General features: G+C 41.8%; 1 protein-coding gene across 6 annotated transcripts in view; it reads left to right on the top strand.

Annotated features, from left to right (window-relative positions):
• Window positions 1–27,878, top strand: part of Elavl4 (ELAV like RNA binding protein 4) — an 83,555-nt gene that overhangs the window by 35,218 nt on the left and 20,459 nt on the right. For 3 of the 6 annotated variants that reach the window (XM_059256036.1, XM_059256038.1, XM_059256040.1), the window contains one exon: window positions 2,424–2,664. In XM_059256036.1, coding sequence (XP_059112019.1) covers window positions 2,424–2,664 — 241 coding nt within the window. Of the gene's footprint in view, window positions 1–2,423; window positions 2,665–27,878 lie in introns of those variants that run through there. The other 3 variants (XM_059256039.1, XM_059256037.1, XM_059256041.1) reach the window with 1 other exon arrangement.

Here is a 27,878-nt window from a genome sequence, read left to right as displayed (position 1 = left end):
AAGCACTCTGGAAACCCAATGGCAGTATCTATTAAGGCTTATCATACATATCCTTATGACTCCAAAATTGGAATCCTAGAAATGTATGTAGATATACCAAAAGCCATGTGCCTAATGCTCTCGCAATAGTTATGCGAGATCAGAAGTAGAAACAGCAGATAAATAAAATGTGTTAGTTATATACAATGGAGTTCTCTATAGTAGTGAAGAAGAGTGCCTGTGGCTGTGTGTAACAGCACAGGAACACTTCAGATGTATGACAAGACACCAAAGAGAACATATGGTACCATTATGTATATGAAGTTTGAAAGGGGATATATAGAATCTATGGATTGGAAGTTATAATAGTAGTTATTTTTATTTAAACAATGAGGGGCATGTCAAGAGGATTTCTGTCATTCTAGTCATGTTCCATGTTATGACCTCGAGGAGATTATCTAGTTCTGTTCACGTAATAAACACTCTTGAGTTGTAGCCTTAAGATTTATACATTTTATAGCATAGTTGTTATAGTCAATGAAGATTTTTACCAAAAAAATTTCTATGGGCACTCAAACAGTAATATCACCAAAGGAACTGGCGTTATCTGTCCCTGGTTTTCCTAAGTACTGAGATACAGAACATACTAGAATATGTACCCTTGCCCTCTTGTAAGAAGTCAGTAAGAGAAGTCCCATCAGGTGACAGGCAGAATGACATTGGTAAGTATCAGGGACTTGTTTTCACCAATGTTTAGCTGCTGTATAAATGTCATGTCCCTTCCCATCATTTTTCATGGCAGGTGGCATTGTGCCCCCTTTGTTAGACATCACAGAGCTGGTGAGTGGCAGGGCATGATCCCAGGTAGTTGATGGCAATTTCAAAAGTGATAGAAGCCATATCATGATGGACAATGGTTTAATTAGGTTTCTATTGCTCTGATAAAACCATGACAAAAGGCAACTTAGGGAGAAAGGGTTTATTTGGCTTACACATCCTGGGTCACAGTCCAGCGAGAGAAGCCGTGACAGGAACTTGAGGCAAGAATCTGGAGGCAGGAACTGAAGCAGAAACTATGGTGGGACCCGGCTTACTGACTTGCCCATCCTGGCTCACCAGGTTTGCTTTCTTATCCACCCCAGGACCATCTGCCTAGGGGTGGCACAGCAGGCTCCCACACCAATCATTAATCAAGGAAACACCCCCACCAATTTGTCTATAAGCAATCTAATGGAGGCATTTCCTCAACTGATGTTCCCCCTTCCACATGATCCTGCTTTGTGTCAAGTTGACAAAATTACAACCAGCACAGTCAACTGGGGGACAATACTATGGTAAACTCTAAGAGGGATACTGGTGGTCTCTATCTGGGGCCAGAAAACCTGGGTGCACTCCCAGATGCTGCCCCACTTTCCTACAGACAGTCACTGGATGTCTTGGCATCATCTCAAATCAGGGAGTGAACTAGATTTACTCCCTGAAATGTTGGTTGCCTTCTGGCTCTGTGATTTGATGGTTTTCCAGTTTTATCAGCCTGTGCAGGGCATCTTCAAGTCCTGCCTTTCTGAGCTTGATCTCACTGTTGCATCATCCCCTTCGCCCTTTCCCTGAATCCCGTTTTCCAGTAAGCAGGGATAGTTAAATACCTGTCTTCTACTGTAAGTTCCCAAGGATAGGGACTCAATCTTTTTTTTTTTAATTTTCTTACATGCTTCCTGGGACAATTAAAATATCTTCAATTAAATATTTAAACAAATATTTATATTAAGAGAAAGTCCTCATTGAGTTATATGTAAGAGCAATAGGCTGTACTGGATCCAAAGGTGAAGGCCTAGAAAAAATTCTTATTTGTTTTTGTTTGTGGCTGGATTTTTTTTTAATTAGATGACTTTGCATCTTCCCAGAGTACACTCATGAATCTGAAGTTTGATCAGTGCTTAAGCATCAGCGCAAACTAAGACCTTCCCATATGGAACAGCCCCACTTAATCTAATGTCATTTTATTTTATGAGATAGTTAATAAACAGGTACTGTATTTGATCTTGTGAGTTTAGTCCTCTATATTTAGCTTTTTCAGCTTTAATGGAACTATAATTTTAATCATGATTATTACTTTACATTTTAATTATAATTTGGTGTGGCTTAAGTATACATTTCTGAGAGTGATTGTGTAATGAAAACAGGAATTAGCTTTTCATTAACAAAATAATGGGAGTTCCCACTGCATTCTAGTCTGTGTTCAAAATCTAGGAGCTGGCCTAAAAATAGCAAAGGGAGCTTAACATCCTGGTTAAAAAAACATGCTTCTAAATCAGCTGTGTTCACAGCCCAGCCTCTTTGCTCCATCTTGCCTCATCTTGTTCCCTTACTTTCAGCAAATAAAATAAAATCTAGAAACAGACTGTGACTTCTGAGATTTCAAAATATTTACTTTTTTTATTTAGATAATTAGCACCATGGAGCCTCAGGTGTCAAATGGACCGACATCCAATACAAGCAATGGACCCTCCAGCAACAACAGAAACTGTCCTTCTCCCATGCAGACAGGCGCAGCCACAGACGACAGCAAAACCAACCTCATCGTCAACTATTTACCCCAGAATATGACCCAAGAGGAATTCAGGAGTCTCTTTGGGAGCATTGGTGAAATAGAATCCTGCAAACTCGTGAGAGACAAAATTACAGGTATGCCCTTCAGCGTTCAGACTAGAGATTCACAGCACACAATGTGTGTGCGCAACAGTGAATCTGAACGCCTACATCACATGTCCTGCATGCAAGGATTACATGTATACACGCCACAAGCTCACACCACGTACACACATGTACACCACAGAAGACACCTTGCACTGACTGAACTAGAAGCAGATGAAGATTTTGAAGTTTTTTCCCCCTTTATATGAAATGGTGTTTTGGTTTTATACTCATTTATTCTTGATCAGATGCCACTCCCCGTTTTGCTTTGTTTTTTTTTAAAAAAAACAAAGGGTGTCATGTGTCCCAGGCTGGCACAAAACTGGCTGGACAACCGAGGATGCCTCTACATTCTGACTGCAGGGATTACAGGCATGTACTGCCAGGCCTGGTTTTATGGGTGCTAGAAATAGGGGCTTCCTGCGTGCTGGGCAAGTGCTGAGCTCTGTCCCCAGCTCCTCCTTTGCACTTTGGTCCTGAGCCCTGCCTTCTGTCTTTCCTCCCCTGTACTCCACGCTGCTTTTATTCCTTTCTTCTGTTCTCAAACATTTGGTTTGTGTGTGCCCAGTTTTCTTCCATATGTCATGACACGTGTTTGAAAAGGGGGCCAAGTGGAAGGATGACATAATTGCTCTTTGTCTGAGAAGAACAAAACCCAAAGATAGCAGACAATTCTAGAATGTAAATACTCCACAGAAGAAGGAAGGTGCTTAGTGAAGACATGTATGGGAAATAGTTTATATCTCATATATTTGTTTATTTTGAAGATGGTCTTTAATTAATTGCTTTCTTCTTGACCTTGTACTTAAAAGCAGAGCAATACCCCTACCCCCATACAACCTCAATAACCAGGATTTTAATGTTGTCTGACAATTATACTATGCCTGCTTGCAGAGAAAATTTCCTATAATCTTATTGGAAGTGAGGATATTTTCCTTAAAAAATTAATGAGCTGCATGATGAGGGCTGCCAGCGAGGCTGCTACCAGAGTGCTCCACTCATGACGCCCCTCACATTGACCTTGAGTACTTGTCAGTCGTGAATGGTGACTACTGTTTCAGTTTCACTGACAAGCAACTGGCTTGCGTAAGTGAAAATGAAGATCTGTGATTTAATCAGGATAACACATCAGCCCCATCTTAAACCAGGTGCTACAACATATATATCTTCATACAAACAAGTACATCCTTTTATTCTTCTAATTCACATGTAAATGTGCGCCCTTTATAAATTAAGTACAAAGCTACAAATAAGTGCTATTTGTTACAGTGGAAGTCATACAATTCCCCCAACACAATTTATTTAGCTGTAAAATTGGAAAATGATACTTATCTTAAGAGTGTATTGTAAGGGTGAAATGAGAGACTGGCTGTATTGCACCTAGCAAGATGACTGTTGGATAGGAGTCTTCAGTTAGTAGAGGGTGCTACTTAGGAACATGTAGCTACTATCCTTAAAGAAGCATGGTCCAGATAAAAATCTTCTATCCAGCCCTCCTAAGGGGCCAGGCTTTACAGATCTTAGCCAAGTGTACTGGGTCTTCTATTCTTTAAATGTCTGTACTTTCATAAAGCCAATGTTTAGATTCCTTGAATAATCTTTACATAATGGGATGATAATTCAAACCAAATTAAAACCAGTTAACCATATGATTCTTCCTCCCACTCCTATATAGAAAATGTATTTTGGTTTTGCCTTACATTCTAAATAGGGATTCTGCCGGCTATATTAGTGAATGGGTATTATTAATCACCTTTTCAGGAGAGTTCCCTCGGAATGGTAGTGAGATTTTTTAAAGTACTGATTCATGGTGTTGTTCCTTGTTTTCTGAAGACACGTGTTTAAACAAGCAGATTCCTTTACTGAAAGAATGCTAATTTGGTAGTTCACCGAGTGGATTTGAATAGGAGTGACAGCTTCGAAGACAGCCTTTAATTTGGTATACAAAACCAAAATTGTCAACTCTGGTTTGTTTAGCACCCTCTCCAGCACAAGCAGAGACATACAGTAACATCTGAGCTTAAAGATGAAGCTTATGGGTTGAAGGCAGAAATACAATTTGGGCATAAATTTATAATTATGTAATTTTTTTATTTCAGGCAAAAAAAAAATCATTTGTAGAGAACTTATGGGAATGAGGCAGGGAAATATAAAGAGACCAGAGATATTTGCCCTCATTTGGTAGCAGTGTTTAATAAAAGTAGAACTTATGGTTGTAAAGAGTGCTTATTAAATTCTTCATTTACACTACCTAATTAATTCTAGCATTTTAAATTAACAGTGAAACTGGTCCCTGCTGTACCATTCCATAGATGCAGCATATTTCCTCCATCCACCCGTTGTTCAGGTTTAATTGGCTACGCTAAAAGTCAGGGAAGGAGGGAGAGCTGGGGCTGTGGGAGGTAGGGAAGGATAAGAATCACTCTGAGTGGAAGAACCTCAGAGGCTTGCGTTGGGGTTCAGTCATAACACAGGTCAGCAGGAGTGAATTATCACACCTCACAAGTGCAAAGGCTGCAGCTAGTCTAGAAGTCAGGGTAAATGACATCATAGGTATTTTTGTTGCCCTGATTTTTAACATCCCAGTCCCCCCTTTTCCTCCAACACCTCCTACAGATCTCAATGCATCTCGATCCTGTGAAGTTTACAAGAAGTTCTAAATATCCAGTGGGAGGATTAAGGGGTGGGAGGTGACAAAAAAGATAAGAATTTAAGATTAAGATTTCCCAGCCCCAAGCCACTCCCTAGAAAGAATGATGAATGGGGTCTGAGAAATTCAGGCCCCTTTAGAGAAAATGAATCTGTTGATTGCATTAACAACTAGCTAGAAGACTTTTGCCTGTGGGTCGCTATTGACTTCTCCGTGTGAGAATGCACAGAAGAAACTTGGTTATCGATGTAAATGACATGGGGATACCGTTTAGTGCTGGCTAAGCACTGGACATACCTTATGTAGTCACCACAGAGCACATCTTCCATTTTCTTAGATAAGGAAACTGAAACAAAGCTAAGTAACTTCTCCAGGCAGCACGGTTATCCTCTGTGAGCTCAGGAGTCACCTAAAGTTTGATCTTATTCTGCAGCATGTGCAAAGTGATGACTGTAACCCAAAGCAACACTGTGTTCTTTTAAGGAGAGGCTGCTGGATGCCCTCTGGAGAGCCTCCCTAATGCACTATGCCCTTAAACAAGACTCCTGTATGTCAAGGGAAACAGAGATAACAGTATTTATCATCCACTAGGGACAGAATTCCAACCTGCATCTTTCTTCAAAGTTCAGGCAAATTTACTGAAAGGACCAGACTTAAGATTCACTTACAGTGTTTCTGGACATCTTCGTTAACTTACTAAGTAATGTCTTCTCAGAAACATTTAATTTTTCATTTTCCATTGGAAAAAGACACTTAACCTAGGTGCCCAGGAGAGAAAATATATAACCTGAATTGTTTCTGAGTATAGCCCTGGCACGTGACATCAGAGAAAGCCAGGTCTTCGCTTTTTTCCTCCATCCACCTGCTGCTGGAGAGAAATTTCACGTGACCCTCAGGGTTCAGGCAAAGAACAAGAAGCCTGGGTAAGAATTACATATTTCTCATAGACTTCTGAGAATTCATTTAGGTTTCTAGTGTTTGTTTGTTTGTTTGTTTGTTTTGTTGCCTTTGGCTTTTGCTCTACTTCACTGAATCCAAATTTCTGTATGATTAGCGATTTTAGGGGAAGAAAATACAGCTTGGCCAGGATAGAATTAGGTGACTCAGGTAGGTCTAAAGCCAGCCCAGCTGTGATGCCAATTTTTATCATTATAAATGTCTATCTTGCTACTGCCCCACCCCAAGAGGAATAAAGAAGAGGAAAAAAATAACAAAGGAAAGTCCCTAGAGGAAGCTGGGAATATGGCTGCTCAGCATATGTAAAGTCCTAGCACCAAAACACCAACAACAAAACCTAGAAAGGAAGCAGTTAGGATGAAGCAACATACACCTTTGAGCTGCCTAGTCAAAAAGGAAAAGAAGAAGAGAAAAACCAACTGCTCTGCTTGATGTCCTTCTCCACATATGTGCACAGGAATAGCTTTCAAGAATAGTCTTCTGTCCGTTTCAGGCAAGTCAGAGCTCTACAGGAATTTCTCAGAATAGAGCAGTCCACACTGAACACTGCTGACTGCAAAACTGGATCTGTCTAGACTGGTGTATGGATAGACCCTAAACACTCTGGTGCTTGAGTACAGTAGATGTGTTAGCTGGGGCTATTGCAGCAGGTTAGAAAGATGGAGTTAAGATCTAGACAGGAAAGAAAAGCAAATGATGGGGAAACCTGCAGAGATGACCAAACCAAACTAGTGGGAACTCGTGAAAGTTGGATCAATGGCTGTGGAGCCTGCATGGGACTGGACTAGGCCCTCTGCATGGTGAGACAGTTGTGTAGCTTGATCTGTTTGGGAGGGGCCCCCAGCAGTAGAATCAGAATCCATCCCTGGTGTATGAGGGGGCTTTTTGGAGCCCACTACCTATGATGGGACACCTCGTGCAGCCTTAAGGCAGGGGGAAGAGCTTGGACTTGCCTCTACTGGATGTGCCTCCCCATGGGAGGCCTTACCTTCTTGTGGGGGGAGTGGGGGATGGGTTGGGGGGAGGCTGGGGGGCAGGAGGAGAGAAGAGGGGAATCTTTGATTGATGTGTAAAATGAATGAAAAAATTTTCTTAATAAAAAAATTCTAAAAAAAAAAAGAAATAGAGCTGACATTCGGGTAAAGAGCAAAAGCAGTTTTTCTTCCTCTGTGTTTTGGCCAAAGGAAGTACAGCTTGAAGGTGGGGGTGGCTCTTTGGAAGCAGTGGTTCAAAATGAAGCAGCATTGCCAGATGAACCTAAGTGAGACTTTTCTCAATGCCAAATTCAACCCATCACTTCATGTTTTTCCTTTATAATACATCTTTGAGTTAATATCATCATCCAATGCCAAAAGCAGAACCAGTGAGTAAAAACTCACAAAACCCTTTGAAACACTCTGGGTACTGGGACCAATTCTTTGCCAGTGTCTCTGTACCCTAATTTGCGTCTCTAATTTAAGAAGGGAACCGACTCAGTTTCGATACGGTGACATGAGAGTTCTTCGGGTCTGTGAAGGCCTAAGCAGCCTGCGTGTCCCTCAGCAGGAGAGCCTGGGATGGGAAAGAGCAGTAGTGAGCCTTTCTGTATGGGAGCCTCCAGGTCAGAGCCCGACACACACTACTGTCTAGTTGATAGAAGAGGGAGGAGAGGGAGGCTCCAGGCTCGTTCTGTTTCACCTCTGCTTGCAGGGAACTAGATTTGTAGGAACACTATGAGAATTTGGTCATATCTCCAAGATGACCACATACACAATAAGAGGTGCAGGGGAAAAAAAAAAAACTAAATTCTGAAAAAGCTTTCAATTTACTCCTAGAAAATGAAGTCGGGCAAAAGATGAGTTTATTAAAATAATCTGTTATAGAATCTAGCAAAGACAAAGAAGGATAGCTGTTGGTTTTTTTGTGTGCTGTATGCACCTTAATGTATTTTCTGGAGGGGCATGGGGTGTTGTGTAGCAGCTCATGTAATAGCACATTGGTGTCTCCTAGAGAGTGGCAGGGTTGCTACCGTCCAATAGGCACCTTCAATGCACTTGGCACTTCACTCAGGAGACAGAGCCTTGTGTAATCCTCAGCCTCCCTTACAGATGAAATTTGAAGTTGGGGGTAAATGAGCAACTTGTGTAAGTTGAGTCACCCTCCAAGTGCAGGAGCTGACACTTGGATCCAGCCCTGTCTCACTGATTATGAGCTGTGCAATGTGCACTTCACTTCTATCAGCTGCTTCCAAAACACTCAGCTGACTTCTCCCCTTTCCAAACCAATCCAGGCTGTTTTATAGGCAAAGAAAATTTTTAATACAAGGAAAAGATGATTAGAGCTTAGAATCTTTTGTTTTGGAAAATAGCACATAAATATATACATTAAAGTATATGCATGTAAAAAGAAAAATTCTGAATTCAACAAGTCACTGCTCACCTGAACTCAAACTTCGAGTAGTATTTGTATATACCAGTTGTTTTTAGATTATAATACAATCATCATTTCCCCCTTTCCTCTCTCCAGTTCCTGCCATCTGCCCCCACCATTCAAATTCATGGTCACTTTTTCAGTTAAGTTGTTGCGTTATTGTAACTTCTGACTTTCTCCCTTCTTGAAATGCCTTTCATTATATCCATCTCTTATTTCCATTGCAATGGAAGCTGCCTTGGATTTCTGTGAAAGTAAACCCAGCCACACTTAGGAATATCCAAGAAAATCCCAAGATTTTGATTAGCTAAGTGAGGTGTCCTCATACGCACGTGAGAAGGGTAGCTGTCAGTGAGGGGAAGAGCACAGGAAACAGCACTTGGCAGCATGTTTTGCTCAGATTTGGAAAAGCGCAGGGTGCCAGGTCTCCTGCACTCAGAAGGAGATCAGGCTGATTCGCATCCGCTGTGGCGTGTGTCACCTCCCTGCAGTCACCTTACACGTGTGCCACGAAGAAGAATAAAAGAGTTGGACATGTTGACTTAGGAAAGAGTTGACTGCTGCTGAAGGAAGTTAATGGGAAAACTTTAAGTGTGGGGAAAATTTGGAACTCTATAGGGATTGCAGACTAGGAGAAGAGGGGTCTGCCTTATGAAGGACAAAACGGTCAGAACATTAAGTGTAGACAGCAAGCCATGTAAGCGTTGTGCCTCTTAGGCACTCACCGAGGGTAACCAGAGACCTTCCATTGTTTCTAATTAGAATTTGGCAGTTGAGTGGAGCTGTGAGGTTTAGGCTTTGCGCCGGCATGTCAGGCATCTTTCAACAGTTTTTTGTCCCCAAAATGGAAGTTGTCGGAATTACAGACCAACTATGGTTTCCTTTGCCTCCTGGTTATCTTCCCCTTCATCTCCCCCTCCAAATCTGACAGTTCTGCCCTGATTCCAAACTTAGACAGGGAAATGTCCTCTCATCCCTGGAGAGATGTCTCAATGGCTTTTACCTAGGATGTGAATCAGGCCTGGGTATTTTAAGGAGTTTCTATTTCTGTGCTTTAGCTGACTGTTGGTTCATGAGACCAAATCCCTGTTCCCCCAGCCTCTTCTCTTTCTCCTAACACACACACATGCACACACACTCACGTGAACAGCCCACTCACACACATGCATACACATACACTCATATGCATGCCCCATTCACACATACACACTCACATGTGCAACACACACACACACACACACACACACACACACACACACACCCTTCTCTGAAGAATGGCCTGGTTGATTGCAACTATGAACTAAATAGGAAGATAATATCAAACTGGAATTTCCACACATTATCTAAAAATGTAATTCATCAGATTCAGGGCAGGAGGAAAGTGCCTTCTGAGATGTGTAAGGGAAATTCCTTTTCCTCATCTTCTGAGAGGTGTGGTAGTGGTGGTTTTTTTTTCAGTCTGCCCCACCCTCATTCTGCAGCTCCCTTATGCTTTTAACCGATGAACTCTGTGCCTGTCTTTATGCCTCGTGAGAACTGAAAATCTTTTAAGTGGCCTTTTCGTTTTTTCTACAGTGCTGAAATTGAGCTTTGATAGGGGAAGATATTTCTAGTTTGGAGAAAAGATAAAATTCAGATAGAGACCATATATCTATGTAAGGCTTTTTACATTTGCAAAACATTTTCAGTCAGTCAACAGTATTTATTTAGTGTCTACTCTCTCAGACTAAATAAATGTTATTCTCTTCCCTCCCTTAAATTCTTTCAAAATTGTGAGGAAGTCCTAAAGTATAAAACATGCTACTACAGGGACAATGAGTGAGACAAGGCAGGACATTATAATGTCCTCCATAAGCCACAGATACAAAAGAAAAGGTGACTTCTTCTTCTGAAGTATGGCCACCTTTTCTATTTTCTAGGGTGGTTTGGTTTGATTTTACCAAAGTCCAATTTCCTATCCCTATTAAAATTATTTAAAAAGAGCTAATTAGATGGATGAGTGAGTAAATGCTTACCGCACAAGCATGAATCTGAGTTGGGATCCCAGCACCCATGTAAAAAGCCTAGCTGTACTCACAATGCAGTGGCAACAGAGGCATGAAGATCTCTTGCTTTGCTGGCCATCCATTCTAGCCAAATCAGTGAGCTCCAGGTTCAGTGACAGACCTTGTCTCAAAAGTAAAGTGCAAGGCAATTGAGGAAGACTCCTGATGTTGACCTCTGGCCTCCATGTGCGTGCACATACATGTGCACATACACACACAGATACACAAACATATATACTACATACATACATACAAAAATCTTTGGAAAGACAACACAAGAGAATTGATTCTCAGCGCAGCCAGGTGAAGACTTGGCGGGAGGCCTGCTATATGGCAGCTACAGGGGCAGGCCTACAGTCTCTGTAATTTCACTGAAGCTTTATATTTCCCATGATCAGTGGTTATTACCCCATTCTGCAGATGAGCAAGCCCAGCCTAGACTTATCTGGTGAGAGGGGTTGGTTGGGACTGTCTATCTGTAAAACCTATAATCTTTCTATTATCTTACCATCTTGTTTCTGCTGAGTGAAGGTGAAGACAACATCAGTTATGAATATCCAAAGGAGTAAAGGGTAACGGTGGACTGAGGTGCTCAGAGCAAGTGTCAAAGAATGACTCTTAAACCTGGCAAAAAAATAGATTGTAGAAAGTCAATATATGATGAGAAGGCCATTGATTTGTGCATCAGATGTATTACTAAGGAGTAAGTATCTATGCCCCCTCACTCACCAGATTCATATATTAAAATCCTTGTCATCAAAGTAACTGGAAATAGGACCTTTGCCCAAGTAATTAAGGGTAAATGAGGTCATGTGGATAGGATCCAATAATGCTAGTATCCTAATGAGAAGGGAAAAAGAAACCAGAGCTCTCTCTGTATCTACACATCAAATGAGGCACTCCTCTGCATGCCAGAAAGAGGGCCCTAGCCAGAACCCAGTCATGTTGGTACCCTGCTCTTGGGCTTCCAGACTCCAGAACTATGATAAAATTAATTTATGTGCTTCTAATCTATCTGAATCAGAATATTTTGTTACAAGCAGCCCAAGCTGATTAATATGAACATTATCCAGGAAGAATGAATGGAGCAGTTAGGGCTACTTCACAAGGTAAGTTTTCCATAGCCTCTTTGTTAGCGAAGAAACTACAGCTCAGGAAGAGTAAGTAATCCATTCAAGGTTGGAGCTAATAAATGAAGCTGAGATTTCAACCCAAGCATGTTAACACCTTCTGCTTGCTCATAAATAACCCCACCAAACATAAGATGATGGCTGTTATCCTCCTGAGGTCAGGTGCATATTGGTTCACTGACTTTTTCCACATCCTTTTCTTGCTAATTCATAAGTCTGATTTTCTAATCAGCTCCTGTTTCATACTTCAAAGTCTGGTGAGATGCTGGGCCCAATCGACACAAAGTGGATGCTCGAGTTAGGATAACAACTCTAGGTACTGTAGCTCCTCGGGAATTTCTCATCACATTCATCTAGAACCAAATTAATTCTCATTTGTGGTATAAGTCAGGAAAACCAACTTAGCGATCCCAGGTATTTTCTTTTGTTAGTTTTCAGAGGCTTTTCTCTTGAGTGCCTCCTTTAACCTGGTAAAACATCCAACATGCACAATTGTCTAAACTGACGGAGCCAGAGAAATCTAAAGAAGACTTGAATCACCCAGTCGTGTGGCTTATTTTCCTTGCTATTTCCTCCTCCTCTTTTCCTCTCTCTCTCTCTCTCTCTCTCTCTCTCTCTCTCTCTCTCTCTCTCTCTCTCTCTCTCTCTCTCTCCCTCCCCTCCCCCTTGCCCTCTCCCTCTCCCTCTCCCTCTCTCTCTCTCTCTCTCTCAATTTTCTGTCCTAATTTCTCTGTCTAACTTCTTATTTACACATATGCCTCTTTGATCTGAAAGGACTTGAGCTGGCTTTTAAGATTAAGAGTTAATATTAAAATGGATCATAGGCAGAGGGAAATGAATACAGAATGGTAAAAAGGACACCAGAGGAATGTTAGTAAATTAAGTGTGGTGTGTCTGAGAACCGACAGATAAGCTAGCCAGAGTTCTCTTTTATAGGAAGGTAAAACAGATGTGACAATCTTTATCCCTTTTTTCAAGTGTCAACCAGGATCCCAGCTCTATCCTGTGCTTCCTACCAGCTTCTCCATAGCCCTTTCTCTGGATTTCCAGAGATGTCTGTGGTGACAGCTGCCAGCTATAACACAAGATGGGCTGTGAATCCTGAAATCACATACATGGAGTTTTCCTTTGCTCTTATCTCTTTCCCGGACCCAATTTGGATTTCGTTGTTGTTGTTGTTTTTGTTGTTGTTTTAATGACAATGTCTGACAGTAACACGGAGAAGCTGCCTGAATGGAGTCCCCATTTGTACAACATGAGATGTAAACAGTGTGCCAAGGGAATGGCTCCAAAGCAAGCCTTCCTTGCCTGCTGCCCTTCAATGAAGTGCTGACCTGAGTCTCTGCAGGCTCCTCCCTCCCTGTAGTTCTCAAGGTTGAACACACAGGACTTCATTTAGTCCATGGCTTCCATCTTTTTGGTGAGGGCTTCCGTGGTTCTGGACAGAACCCCAGTCTGGATCACAAACAGGAATCTCTAATGCCATTCTCATGTCTTGGTACTGATGTGAAAGAAGAGCTATCTTATCTACCTTTGTTCCTTCCAGTGCCTTTCCCAATCAGTGCAGCCCTGATAAGGAGATAGCTGCCATGAGTAAGTACAAAGAGGAAGAGCCCTACCCGAGAGCTCCACATTCCCAAACATACCCACAGATGCCAGACACTTTCTGCTCAGAATACCAAACAGCACATCAAACCATCCCAAATGGAAATCAAATTCAGTAATGCCTTCACACACACACACACACACACACACACACACACACACACACACACACTCAATAGATGAGCAGTGACATTGCATGGGTTGACTCAGCCTTCACACACACACACACACACACACACACACACATTCAATAGATGAGCAGTGACATTGCACAGGTTGTTTTACTGCCCCTTCAGATTACCGCTTCCTCAGGATCCAGGAAAGAGGAAAACCCTTTCTCCTACTTTATTCTGGTAGTGCTTGTGGCTTCAAACTCGGTGACACATGTGAAAGCATTTTGCAGCAATAACACATGACAGCTTTGGTGGTTTTAGAAGACTGTGAGCGAAAGCCTTTAGTTCAATATTTGAAAACAGCAGGATAAATTTTAAGATTGGTTTAAAAATTAGACCACTTTAAGGGCTGGAGAAACAGCTCAGTCAATTAAGTACTTGCAAGGACCTGAGTTAGACTCACAGAACACATGGTGATAGATAGATAGATAGATAGATAGATAGATAGATAGATAGATAGATGATAGATAGATAGATAGATAGATAGATAGATAGATAGATAGATAGACAGACACATAGACAGATACATAGATTAAAAAAAAAAACAGGCATGGTAGCATGTTCTTATAATCCTAGTGCTGAAGAGGCAGAGACAGGCAGATCCAGATCCCTGGGGCTTACTAGCCACCAGCCCAGCCTACTAGTCAAGGTTTCAGGCCAGTGAAAGGATCTGCCTCAAAAAAAAAAAAAAGATAATGCATGAAAAATGATGTCAAGCTTATCCTCATACCTCCACACACATGAATATCTACACATGTGTGCATACATAAACACACTATATATTTTTTTCTTTTTGAATAATTAGGCCAGTGTGATAAAATAGAAGCATCTACCAACGTCTTACTCCAGCATCGGCTGCAGGACTTTCTGTGTATCTGGACATTCTGTGCCTTAGGTGCTTACGTGAAGGGAGTTAATAGTACTTCCCGCCATCTGACTGTTGTGAGATTGGGCAAGCTGTTGAAGTGATACCAGTTCAGGATATTGCTGTGGTCACTCTGAAGACAGGGGGCTGTGAGCAGGGGATTTATAAGAGGAAGGTGTCAACACCCTGTGATAAGCCAGCTTTGCTTTCTAGTCTGCCTTCCAGATGTTTGGTTCAGTTATCTACAAGCATCTCAGCAAAAGCTGATTAACTCTCTCAGACATCAGTGTCTAACTGTTATTAATGCTCGAGCTGATCAAATTACATTGCCACAGATCCTACTTGTGCTGTTAATATTAGATTTTGGATTCCGGTCTATAATGAATGATTTTTCCTCCATGCATTGGAAAAATTGGTTAGCCGAGTTCATAAGAAAGTTTAATTAGCAAGCTGTTTGTGAAAATAGCGGCAGTGAGTCATCATTCAAACTGAACTAACATTTCTCAGTGTTGAATTTGTTCTTCTCTTCCTTGAGCAGCCACACAGGATCCTTTTGTTTGTCAAGCTGGTGCATCCTGCCCACTTGAACTGCACCATGTAATAAACTAATAACAAAACCAACAGATTCTTAAAGCCAGGAGGAAGGGAGGTGTAGAGGGTGGTCTGTGTCTTCCAGAGGAGTATCACATCACGGACTTCCTAGAATCTAGCACTGTGCTAGGCAGAAACCTAGTGATTAAGAGCTAGACTTCCCACAATACACCCCAGTCTTCCTACTCACTAGCTGTGCTACAGGTATTCTCACCCTCTGTTCCTCTGTTTCCTCATTTCTAAAATAGGAACATTCATAGGATTATTATATTAGTATGGGTAAAATACACAGAAAATCACCTGGCATATAGTAATATCATTCTTATATCAATTCTATGAGGTATTATATTATTATTATCTCTATTTTTGCATATGAGAAAATGTGTTCAAAAAAAGGTTAGGTAATTCATTCAAAATCATGTGTCTTCTAAGTAGCATGGCAAAGTTGAACCATGTATGTTTGACTCCAAAACCTCTATTTTATCTTCTACACTAATCACCTCCTGGGGTCAGATGTAAGTATAGATTTCCAACCCCCATATCTCCCCATCTGTGTGTGTGTGTGTGTGTGTGTGTGTGTGTGTGTGTGTGTGTGTGTAGCTCATTGCATTAGAACCAAGTTATACCAACATGAAAATGTATCTTTGGATGTCTGACTCCCTCCCCTCTACAGCTCTATGCTGTATATAGCTGGTCTTAGAAGCAAGATGGTATGGTCTTCTGAGAAACAGACTCACAGACAGTGGCAAGGGAAAAGAAACTTTGGAAGTATGTATCCCTGTGATCTCAGAAGCAGTATCTCAGCATTGAGAACCACCTCACTGTGTCCTGAGACACTGATCAGGCCTGTTTCAGAGAATAATGTTCACTTAGGAATCCCATCAAACAGTCTTTCCCAAAATTGTTTCATCCGCAGTGTGTTTCTTGGAGGGGGGTTCTGTTATAAAACACAAGTTTGGGAAACTTAAGTGAACAGATGTAAAGGCATCTTTTAACCCCTCTTCTCTGCACTGTGCTAACATGCATTATGGGACTTGGAAGGGGTGGTAGAATATGTGGGACTGCCCTGGTGTGATAGATGGGTAAGCAAGAGGTCTTGGTGTGCTGGTGGAGACTCACCTGCTCCTAGGAGAAACAGAAAGTGGTACCAGATGAATCCTTCTCGACGGGACCAGCACAGTCCCTTCACACACTGTGCATTTTGGAAAGTTGTTGAACACCGTTGAGTGTGCTCTGGGCATGAGTCAGCCATAGGTTCACTTGGCCACCAGATTATTAAAATGTCATTTCATTTCCCATTGCCTAAAGATCTGAGCCATTAGGAGATGTTTGAAGCTTGCCATTCTTGCATATTCCTAGGCACTCCTTCATTTTCATGTCTACTAGGTATTTGACTCGGTATCATGGGGGTGCTCATTCTTTGCTTGGATTGGCCATCCTCTGACATTCATTTCACAGGGCCTAAGGTGGCTTTCCTTTCTCTTCCCTACCGTACAGACCTATTTCTGTGGAAGTGCTTCTGTCCTTGGGTGTTCTCTTACCTCAGTCTCTCACCCTTGCAAGCTAAATATTGTGGTGGTGGTTGTTTTGTGAGACAAATATGCTTCTGTTTCTTTTAAGAATTTAAGGAATTCCTGTCTTTTAAAAGATTTGTTATAGTCAAACTCAGCTGTCAGACCACAAAAATGGACATCATGCCTAGTTCCTTCCTGACAATGAACTCTTCCATGGTGAGAATAGGAGAGCTTGTCTTCACATTCACAGGGCTGTTACTGGTAGATTCAAGGCCAGAGAAGCCCAAGCCTTTATTGCAGAAAGGGTACACTGACAGAGGCTTCCAAGGTCCTGCCCCCGCTAATATTTAACATCCTGACTTATCTCTGTAAAGACATTTATCTCATCTCCTTCAGTGAGAACAAAACACTTTGTTTTGTCTGTTCCAATAGATTTGTATTCAGCTAATATTTATGAAGCATTACTTTGTGCCAAGCCCTCTCACATAATCTATCTCATTTAATCTAAATTTCAACATGACATCAGTAGCTTCTTCCACATGCCCTTTATAGGGATGTTGTCCGATGAGGGAGTTTTGAAAGTCATTGTCTTAGCATTGAATTCAGCAGTTCTTTTCACCCACAGTTTCATTTGGCCCAAAGGCTAATTACAGAGCACACAATTAGTATTAATCTGATAGGTTTTTCTGCCTCTTCTTCTTTTGTTGCTAAACCATTGTCTTTAACATCTGTAGCACTTCTAAAATCACCTGTGGGTTTGCATCCACTCTGGGTGGAAAGTCTTGTCTATATGACATCCAGACCTTTGTTTCACTTGAGAATAAACCAGCCAAGAATTAAGAATTCTGGATCATTTTTATGGCTACCTGGGAGTTTGCCAAAATCCTCCTCTTTTTGTTTCAAGCCTATTAAAAATATTTTTAAATGTATGACTATTCTTTCCTGTCATGTAAGAATATTCTGAGCATAATTTAATTTAACGTGGCTTTGATTAAGAATCTTTCATTGCCCCAGGGTCATCAGTCTGAACACTCCTTCTTTTTAGTACAATAAATGCTGAAGGTAAGGTGGTTGTCACTGAGGCTTCTATTGTCCTCAGTACATTACCCAGAATATTTTTCCCTTTCAGCCCTTTTTTAACCAAGCACTTGATACTAGCTTTTCATCCTACGAATTTCTATTCTTTCTTGCACAACAGAAGAAAAATAGGACTCGGATTGGCTCGGTTTTTCATTTGTTGAAGTTTATTATTGAAATTTATATTTGAAGAGCTGTCACTTGGAGCAAGTTATTTCATAGGACAAACCAAAGGGAGTGAAAATAGATCTCTTTTGAGAAATGAATTGCTTGGCTTTTCTTATTGTATAATGTGCATTTCTCTCTGGGGAGCTGCTAGAAATGGGCATCTATGTTCTGTGGGTCCCCATATGCCTTACATGAACAGTGGGGGCATCACATTTCACATCTGTATGATACAATCTCTGCAAGCCAGAAGCTCTAGTAAAAACCATTGAGGGGTTTGGCATTAGATGGACCAATTTGAGGCTCTGGGCCTGGGTACTGGTGCCCTTGATTTTAAATGATAGTTGACAACACTTGCATTATAGGGCTATTTTAAGAAGTAGGTGAAGTTAAAAAAAAAAAACAGTTGGTATAGTGAGTGGCACTCAAATGATAAATTTTTAGTACTATTCATTCACTTATTGGATTCATTTATTTAATCTGTTAAGCAGAAATCTACTAACAGTCTACTATGTACCAGACATTGGCCTTACTAACATTAACCAGCCCCATGTCCTCACCCTTAAGGAGCTTTCCAGTCCATTGAGGAATGTATTCAGTTCAATAAGCATACATTAAATGCTTACTGTGGGCCAAGCACTTTACTTATTGTCCTGGTGCCACATAATTATAGAAATGACACCTACTTATGAATCCACAATGTAGCCTCTAGAAATAACCACAGGCTGGCTTAAGGTGATGTTAAATACTTTCAGAATTCAGAATAAGGATGGTTGGATCTTACATTTTCAACTGTGTTTACAGAAAACAGACACTCTCAAGATTTCATATTCCTGAATGACTCTTGGCTCTCTGCAAAGGTCTACGGAGATCTCACATCTGCCTCTGAGGATGAATTCAACTTAGAAACAGTAGTGACAGCACAAGGCGATAACAACCAGTGACCTTGGGATGTGCTGGCTACAAACGTAGTGGAAGGTCTTTCCCCTTGAGAGACAGGTGCTTATACTGTCCCCTTCTTCCAGTGTCCTTCTCTGCCTCTAACCTGGATGCTTCTAATCAATCTTTTCAAATCAGTCTCATTCAAGTATCCCATCCTTCCAAAGATGCTCTCTCCTTCTCAATATTACGGCACCAAACCGTACTCAGCTGTCATTGTTAATTCACTGGCCTGACACTCCTGCTGGAGAACAAGCCCAGAACAAGCCCTGGCTTCTTCTTTGGTCCTCGTTTCCTGCGTCTATAGATTTTAAGATTATGGGTATGACAGTCTTTTCCCAAAATGGTGACCTATAATCCTCTTTGATCCCCTTGGACACACACAACTGAAATGGGAGACTGGAACTAATAGAAAGAGTGAAAACTTGGAGATAGCGCTGTAAAACCTAGGTTTCTCAGGCACACGGTGGTAAGTCAGGGCAGGTGGTTAGTGTGCCAAACAGCACGTGCTCAAGAACCCAGACCCAGCAGAGAGTCCACTGGCTCTAGAGTCAGAAGGGTGCTGCTGCTAGTCTCTAGACACATAGCCTGGCTTGGAAATGCCTGCTTCAGAGAATTGCAAAGGTTTGAGGAATAAAGTAAGTTAAGCAGTTGGCCTCACAGTCGATGTTCAATACATAGCCCCTATTTCTTCCCTTAGAAATCAGGGCAAACTAAAGCTGTTGTGGGCATTGGGACAGAGATAAACGTAACTTAGAACCTTCGAATCCTTCTAATAGAAGGGATCTTGTGGGCCAGTCTTGCTGACTGCTCCTAGCTACACTTGGTAAGGGGCGGGTTTGCCCCTGTGTGCACAGTTCTGGTTATTAACACTTCGCAACACACCCTACATCCTTATAAAATCATTCTTTGAAAGTTCTTTATTATCAAGCTAAAGCAAACAACCCCCCACAGCAAGTGTACCCATGGCTTTCCATGACTGACCTTCAAGTGTGAGGTACTGGAGTATCCCTGGAGTCTTTTCTGCTATGGGATAAATAGCCACAGGTTTTCTGGGGGTAGCTTATGGAATCTGACCTCTCACCAACTTCCTCCAGGCATGGGGAGATTCTGCTACTCTTCCTTCCCCTTTCTCCTTGGTGTGTGGGAGACTGAAAGTGGTCAAGAGGAAGTAAATACTCATGACAATAGAAAACACTCAGTCATACATTCACTCAACAAATGATTCCTGGCTAACCAACAATGCCAGAACCCTTTGAGGAGACAGAGACAGAGACAAATGAGACATCAGCTTGGTCACAAGTTGTTCCCAGTCTAATAGGGGACAGAGATACTCATTAAGTGGTAGTTTGGAGGGCTCAGAAGATAGCTCAAGTAACAAAGTGCTTGACTTACAAGCACAAGGCCCTGAATTTGATCACCAGAATCTATGTAAAATAAATAAATAAATAAATAAATAAATAAATAAACCACAGCCAGGAACAGCAGCATGCACTTGTAACCCCAGCGCTGGGGAGGTAGAGACAGGTGGATCCCTGGGGCTTACTGATGAGCCAGCCTGGCCTACTAAGAGTTTCAAGCCAGTAAGAGACCCTATCTAAAATACAGATAAATAAATAATGGATGGCACTTAAGGAGCGACATGAAGAATTTTATGAGCCTGCTCACAAACACACGCACCCACACACACACAAGCATGCACACACAGGAAAGGTGGGTTTTGTTTTTGTTTTTGTGTTTGTTTTGTTTTGTTTTTCGGAGAGGTGGTTTTGAAAGGGAGTGTCAGTGTGAGGGGAAGGCCAGCGTGGTTTTACTTGTCTCTGTGGGCAGCAGAAACTGCCATGCCTGCTCCTGTTTTCAGTCATTTGACAAGTGTGAGATGAACCACCTGCACTCCTGTGGTACCTCCAACACAGAGTGCATTCCTGCTTCTGAACCTTTGAACATGAGTCTCCCCTCTGCTTAGACTGCCCTTCCCTCAGATAGATCCCGGTAACTGTCTAAGGCTTTTCTCTCGTCTCCGTCTTTACGGCCTCTGAGTAGTGAGGCCTTCCCTGACCATCCCAATAAAAAATTTGCAGCTGCCGGGCGGTGGTGGCGCACGCCTTTAATCCCAGCACTTGGGAGGCAGAGCCAGGCGGATCTCTGTGAGTTCGAGGCCAGCCTGGACTACCAAGTGAGTCCCAGGAAAGGCGCAAAGCTACATAGAGAAACCCTGTCTCGAAAAACAACAACAAAAAAAAAAAAAAAAAAAAAAAAAAATTGCAGCCACATCCCAGGCCTGCTGTACCTTTTCTCTGCCTTATTTCTCCCCAGGATTCACCACTGTCTCACAACTTTCCGTTCTGTCTGTCTGTCTCAGCTGCCTTCCCAGCTCTCAGTCAGAATAGATTCAATAATGGCAGAAACAGAGGTTTGTCGTTGATCTCTTCTATGTTTCCAGGGAACATAACTATACCTGACACAAAACAGGTGCCCAGTAAATGCCTTCAGAATAAGTTTGGGTTTGGGATTCAGTCCTCAAGTTGGGATATCATCACTTTGGTGGGTAAACCCTCTCAAATGCTACCCTTTATACAAAGCTCCTCTGGGTGCCTCTTTCTTCAGGAGTCCTTCCCTGCTCTGCTTAGTCAGAATTAGTGTCCAATGTACAGCTTTGTTTACTCTGGGATATCATTGGTTCTTAGACTTGTATTTGACTTCACGTAAGGAGCATCCTAAAGCCAGGAACATCTCAGGGTCCACCCACAGTGTCCAGCTTGTGGCAAAGTGCCTGTTCCATGTGAATTTGTGTACTTATTGCATATTGTTTGTTCTGGTGTAAAAGACAAGCATCAGAATCATTCTCCACCTTTGGGGAGGTTAGAGCATCATGGAGGAGATAATGTCACCTACTCACCAGTGAGAAGTAACACCTAACAGGGTGTGCGAGAAGAAAGACATAATACCTACTAAGTGTCTGTTAAAGGCCAGACACTTTATATGAATTGTCACATATAAATCTCTTACTAGCCCCTTGAAGAAAGGAATATTAGTGCTATCTTCAAAATCAGAATACCAAAACAGAGTCAAAATAAGAATACAAAGTTTAGGGATAAAAAGAAATAGTATATATTAAGAAAACTTGAGAATTCTCTCGCCGGGCAGTGGTGGCACACGCCTTTAATCCCAGGACTGGGGGGGGCAGAGGCAGGAGGATCTCTGTGAGTTCAAGGCCAGCCTGGGCTACAGAGTGAGTTCCAGGAAAGGCGCAAAGTTACACAGAGAAACCCTGTCTCAGAAAAAAAAAAAAAAAAAAACCCTTGAGAATTCTCTCACAGGAGCTTGCCTTCCTTGTTCCCATTTATTAGATGTGTGGTTTTCCCTGAGACCAAGGCACAGGGAGGTTAATTACACATAGCCAAGGTCATATAACAGTATTCGAAACTAAGAATGAGACCCACATCTAATCCATCTTGACATTGAGTCTCTTCTTCAATGAGCATTTGAGCCCCTCAAGGATCATGTTGAGAAGCAGGTGCTGATTCAGGAGTTCTGGGATGGGACCTGAGGATCTGCATTTCTCACAGACTCTAGATGATGCCAGTGAGGCTGCCATAGGGACTGTGCTTGAAATAGCAACAATGCTTAGTCTAAGGCAACTCTGTCAACTACCAAAAAAAAAAAAAGAAAAGAAAAGAAAAAAGAAAGAAATCCTCTGAGTTGTTGGGAAAACCACTGGGTTTTCAATAGAAAAGCTGAGCTTCAGGCTAACCAACACTGTTAAACCCCTGAGAATGGATGGAGGGAAGACAGCCACAGTTTCAGGACTTTGTGGAACCCCGAGGGAAGACAGCCACAGTTTCAGGACTTTGTGGAACCCCGTCAGTGTTAGAACCCTAGTGAGAGCAAATGTGCCCCCTCGAGACTTACCAGATGCCAGACCCTTCTAGGTACTTGAGCTGCGGCCAGCTGCTGTGGAGAGAATGCGTGATCTGGAGTGTCGCTAAAAGGGTTCATTTAGGACTAGCCCGAGAGCCTACCAGCTCCTTGACTTTGGACAGGTTATTTTACCACGTCTTACTTCTCATTTTTCCATATGTGTACCATGGGCTCAATGATGCCCATTTCACGTGGGATTAAATGAGGTAACGTGAATAAGCCACTTAGCACAGTACCTGGCACAAAGTGTCACTGAATAAATTATGGCAGCTATTAGTCCCCATGTTCATATAATCCTCACAGTGATCCTTTGATTATGAGGATTAGAGGATTATCTCTCTTTTTCCAGACAAGGGAACAGGCTGAGGAAGTTTAAATGACTTAGCCAAGGTTATACAGCAAGTGTGGCTGTGATCCACACACAGGTTGATACATGCAGTAGCAGGCACACGCTCCCTGCCTCTCTTTTGGGTATGTTCAGACAGACTCTGGGAAAGACATCTCAGAACTGGCAGTGGGGGCATCCTGAGATTTGGAGTTGAATGCTGTTAACCTGGTGTGTGAATTATCGCCAAGCAGGAGATCTTGAGGCAACTGGGGACTTTGTCACATGCTTTGAAACCAGGATTTCAGCTTGAGCTAGGGGTTCTGATGGTCATGAAAATCCCTTACTCAACTCACAAGTTTTTATCAACAGCAACTGCCCATCTGGCTGCCCCCTCAGGGGCTCTGCAGATGAGATGAGTCGGTGTGAGGTTTCTGGAGAAGGCTGGTTCTCACAGGGAAAGAGCAAAGTGTGCAAGTTGGCAGTGCAGAAATGCTGAGGCTCCTTCCAGCAGTTCTGCTGCTGCTGCTGTCAGCCGTGAGGTCAGAATAATCCTAGGACCCCAAAGAGCAGGCAAAGTTGGGAGAAAATAAGGCATTTTTATGAGCTGTGCTTGGACAGTTTCTAGAGCTTGAATGCAATAAAAAATGCTTAACACAAACTACATAAAACAATTTACTTTTTCTGAAATGCGTCCAAAAAAAGAAAAAAGCCTCAGTTGTTAGTAACATCTTACTTTATGGCAATGGCAAACAAGATTCAGAACCAAAAGATCGGCAACTTACAGTCCAAGAGCCAAGTTTGGCCACTGTCTTTTTCTAGATAAAGTTATAGTAGACCACAGCCACTCTTTGTTCAAATAGAGTCTCTGACTGACACACAATAGCATGGTTGTTGTGACAAGGACTGTGACCCACCAAGCCTAAATCGTCCAGTATCTTACCCTACACATTAAAACAAACAAGCAAAAGCCTACTCGGATCTAGATTGCAATTCAGTTTTATGATGTTGGGGAAAATTGCAATTTTCTCTGACCTTCAATTCCCTCATTTCTGTAAAGTGATGTTTTTCTCTCTTCACATATAGTTGGTGTGAAAATCAAATGTAATAGAGAATAGTTGGGAGAGCACTTTGTACACTCAGAAGCACTGTGGACTTGGGCTGGGGCAACTTGCGTCACTCACTTGATCTGTGTTTGAGGAGACCCCACTTCACCCAGTGAGTTCCCAGTGCCTGGCTGGGTGTTGTCAGTCTCTCCTTCCTCATGAATACAAACTTAATCCCCCAGTTATTTCCTCCTTGCCTCTTCCTCCAAACATACAAACACGTAGGGTTAGTACAAGTGCACACAGTGATTCTTGTACTGCTTAAACACTTGCCAAGGACCTGCTGTGTTCAGGGATATAATCTTTCATACACTAATTCTCTCAAAAAGGAATGTTTGGTTCCTAAAGGGAGAGGTTTGATCCACAACCTATAGCCAAATAGAAATGTTTCCTATCATAGTAGGAGGACACATAGCAAGAGGAAGTATTCTTTCTGTGTGTGTGCAAATGCCCATGCTTTATCAAAACAGAAGTATTCAGGTTCAGATTCAAGAGAACAGCTTTTTCAAAACAAGAACCTGTTTAAGCCAAAATACATGGAAGTGCTTTAAGATTTGGCTATTATGCATACAGTTTTCTCTTGGAAACTACACTTTGAATTCTAAGTTTCTATCCCAAACTACCTAGAATGCTTCCTACCCTTGCATGGTAAGTGGAGATGCCTCCCCCGCCAGCTGGACAGGACTGCTTGAAGCTGATCAGATGTGGGCATCAAAGAGCTAGATACTGTAGCCTAAAATGTTGGAGACAGTCTTCCTTTCACACTATCTTCTTTCTTAAATAAAGATAATTTAGAAAGTATAAACTGGATGACTGTTCAACTTTCGATCTAAGTAAACATAAATTTAGAACAAAAATCAAGTTTAATATTCTGTTCTCAAAATATTATTGCTATATCTATATGCCCAAATCTTGTTACAATTGATAAAGAGAAAAGATGTCACTATTTGAAAAAGGAGAAAAAAGAATCTGACTGTTATCTCTGTGGACTGCAGATATACACATATGCTCCAGGCCCCAGACATGAGCCCACCCAGCATGACAACTCTCTCGGTCCCCATGGAAAAAGCATTAGCATTCTTTATGAATGTGTTCCATCTGTATTTGTCCATATACACTTAAATACAGAACTGCTGAACCAAAACCCACCACCAATGTATGGCCACCAAAATTCAAAATTCTTGCTCATTTTACTCTCCCCAACTATTAAAACAGTTCCTTAAAAAAAAAAAAAAATGTAGCTTGTGTTTTTATCTTTTCTGCCCCGAAACTTAATCTTCTCCAAGGCATTTTTAAAAGAGAATGCTTAGCTCCATGAAGCATTTTTACTAGACGTAGCTGGACTCCTGTGATACTGGGAGGCATATGTGAAGAAAGCCTGTTCATGAACTAGGCTAACGGCAGGTAGCTTCATTGTGCTGCCCAATTACCTCCTGTCTTCCCATTCATAGGCAAGTTCCTCCATCTCTGGCCTCTTCTTCAAGGCCGTGTTTTACAGTTTGCAGTTTCTTTTATATCAAGGAGAATCTTCCTGTTTGAAATTACTTAGTTCTGGGTTTTGGTTTTCCCTGAAGAATTTTTATTCTTGATGCTAAATGAAGTCTCTAAACCTGGGACAGGTGATGATAGCATGGTAGAGCTAATTATAGTCAGGAGCCAGGGTGACTGTCAATTGGAAAATGATACCGACTGGAGGGTTGATGTCACACATCCTGCTGGACTGGAATCCTTTCACTCACTTGACCTTCAGAACCTCCCGGGACCTACGCCTGAGTTTTCCTTCCTCCAGAAGCAAAGATCTAAAACAGATAAATTATCTTGATAAACTATCTTGATACCCATTAATATGTGAGTAATTTTATAAAGAAAGATAGTATAATGGGGACATATACCATACATATATTTCATCACCATGAAGAGTACAGAAAATTTTCAAGGTGAGTCAGGTCTACTGTTAGCAGTTAACCAGTGAATGTTTATTTGTATTTTTTCATATTCTATTTTAAACATATATAAATTATATTAGGCTGGAAAATGACCCGTTCAACCAGTTTCTAAGAACTATAGCAGGTTTGTCATAGACATAATTGCTTTAAAATGTCCTTTAGAAGCAGTTCAACTGGATGCATGACTATTTTTTAGATGATTATAGGAATATCATATATGCAAGATAAATATGACTGAGAAATTTACATGATGAAAATGGAACTTAATTAGGCTTGATAAGGTGGAGACAAATTTAGGATAAATTATATTTTAAACCAATGAAATTAGTCTCTTGCATTTTGTATTTGCAAAGTAGAGTTTCTGGGAACATATGTCAAGGTCTTGTAATATCCACAACACTCTCTCCTCTCTCTCTCTCTCTCTCTCTCTCTCTCTCTCTCTCTCTCTCTCTCTCTCTCTCTCTCTCTCTCTCTCTCACACACACACACACACACACACACACACACACACACAAACAACAACAACAACAAATTTACAGGCTAAAATTAAAAGAGAAGGGTCACAACAGCTGGAGTGTCCCCATGCCTCACACTCTCTCCTCCCTCCTAGGTCACTAACTGGCTGCTGACAAGCCTGCCTAGCAAAGTTTGTCTCTGTCTTTTCTGTTCTTCAGAAACAAAGGAATGTCCTAATGGAAGATGTTGCCTTTGGGGTTTCCATTTGATGAGCAAATGTCACTGACTTTCCTCTCTGTTCTCTTTGCTTCTGTCCTGTAACAATAAAAAAGATACCCATTTTCTGATCCAGAACCCAACTTGTTTTCCCAGGTTCCCTCCTACAACCAACACAAACACAGACATTTACCAGCAAAACAGAAGCTGTTGGAAACATTTTTTTGGCTGCTGAAATGGGCTGTCACCGGGATGTGGCAGGCTTTTTGCTGTATTATCTCCCAGCCCTGGCCCCAGTAGGCTAAAGAGAGCTTTATATAATCAGTCTTCCCTGACATGTGACGTCCCGTCATTTTCCTCCCCTTCGGCTCTGCTGCCGCCCACAAATCAATAACATTGCCTGAGAAGTTCAAGCTGGTTCTGCAGCCACCACAAGCTCTGTGTTTCTTAAAGGATATGTCAGAAAATGTAAAGTTTCCTAATGATATTTCTGGCTGATGACACATGGCAGAGCTGATGGACTATTTATAATCAGTGGCACGATCGCAAGTACATTATTTTTATTTCACTTAGGGGGGAGCCCTGTCGCTTGCTACCTCTTTGTAGACAAGTTGATATCATCTCCACCTAAAGTAGCTAAATCCTCTTTATGGAATGCATTTGTGCTTTCTCCTTTGTGTTAGGAGCACCTCGGTTCCTTCTGAGAGAAACCCTTGCTCTTCTTTTTTTCATTGTTCTTTGGCTCTGGGAATGATGAGGGCAAAGAATGATTTGTAGCAACTGCTCTAAATTCTGGCCATGCCTGCATCCTTCACTAAAAATGACTCCAGTTCTTGCCGCTCAGATCCTTCTACACCTCTGAGTGTGGGTGTGGCTGGCATGACCAAGGCAATAGACACAGCTCCTGAGTCAAGTGCTTGTCCCAATTTTACAGGACTAAGCAGAGTACAGCTGTCCTTTGTTGAGCACCTACTATGGTCTAGGCAATATACTTAGTAGGCATTTATGTATGTTATCTCACTAAACTCTCTCAAAATTTGCCAGAGGTAAGTGCTGTTACCTCCAGAGAAGAGATCTGGAGGAAATGAGTAGTAAATGACCCAATTTATAAGGGA

The sequence above is a fragment of the Peromyscus eremicus genome, chromosome 2 (assembly GCF_949786415.1).
Source record: "Peromyscus eremicus chromosome 2, PerEre_H2_v1, whole genome shotgun sequence".
Classification (NCBI taxonomy): Eukaryota; Metazoa; Chordata; class Mammalia; order Rodentia; family Cricetidae; genus Peromyscus; species Peromyscus eremicus.
The sequence above is the reverse complement of the archived record's forward strand: the minus strand, read 5'-3'. Positions and strand labels throughout refer to the sequence as shown.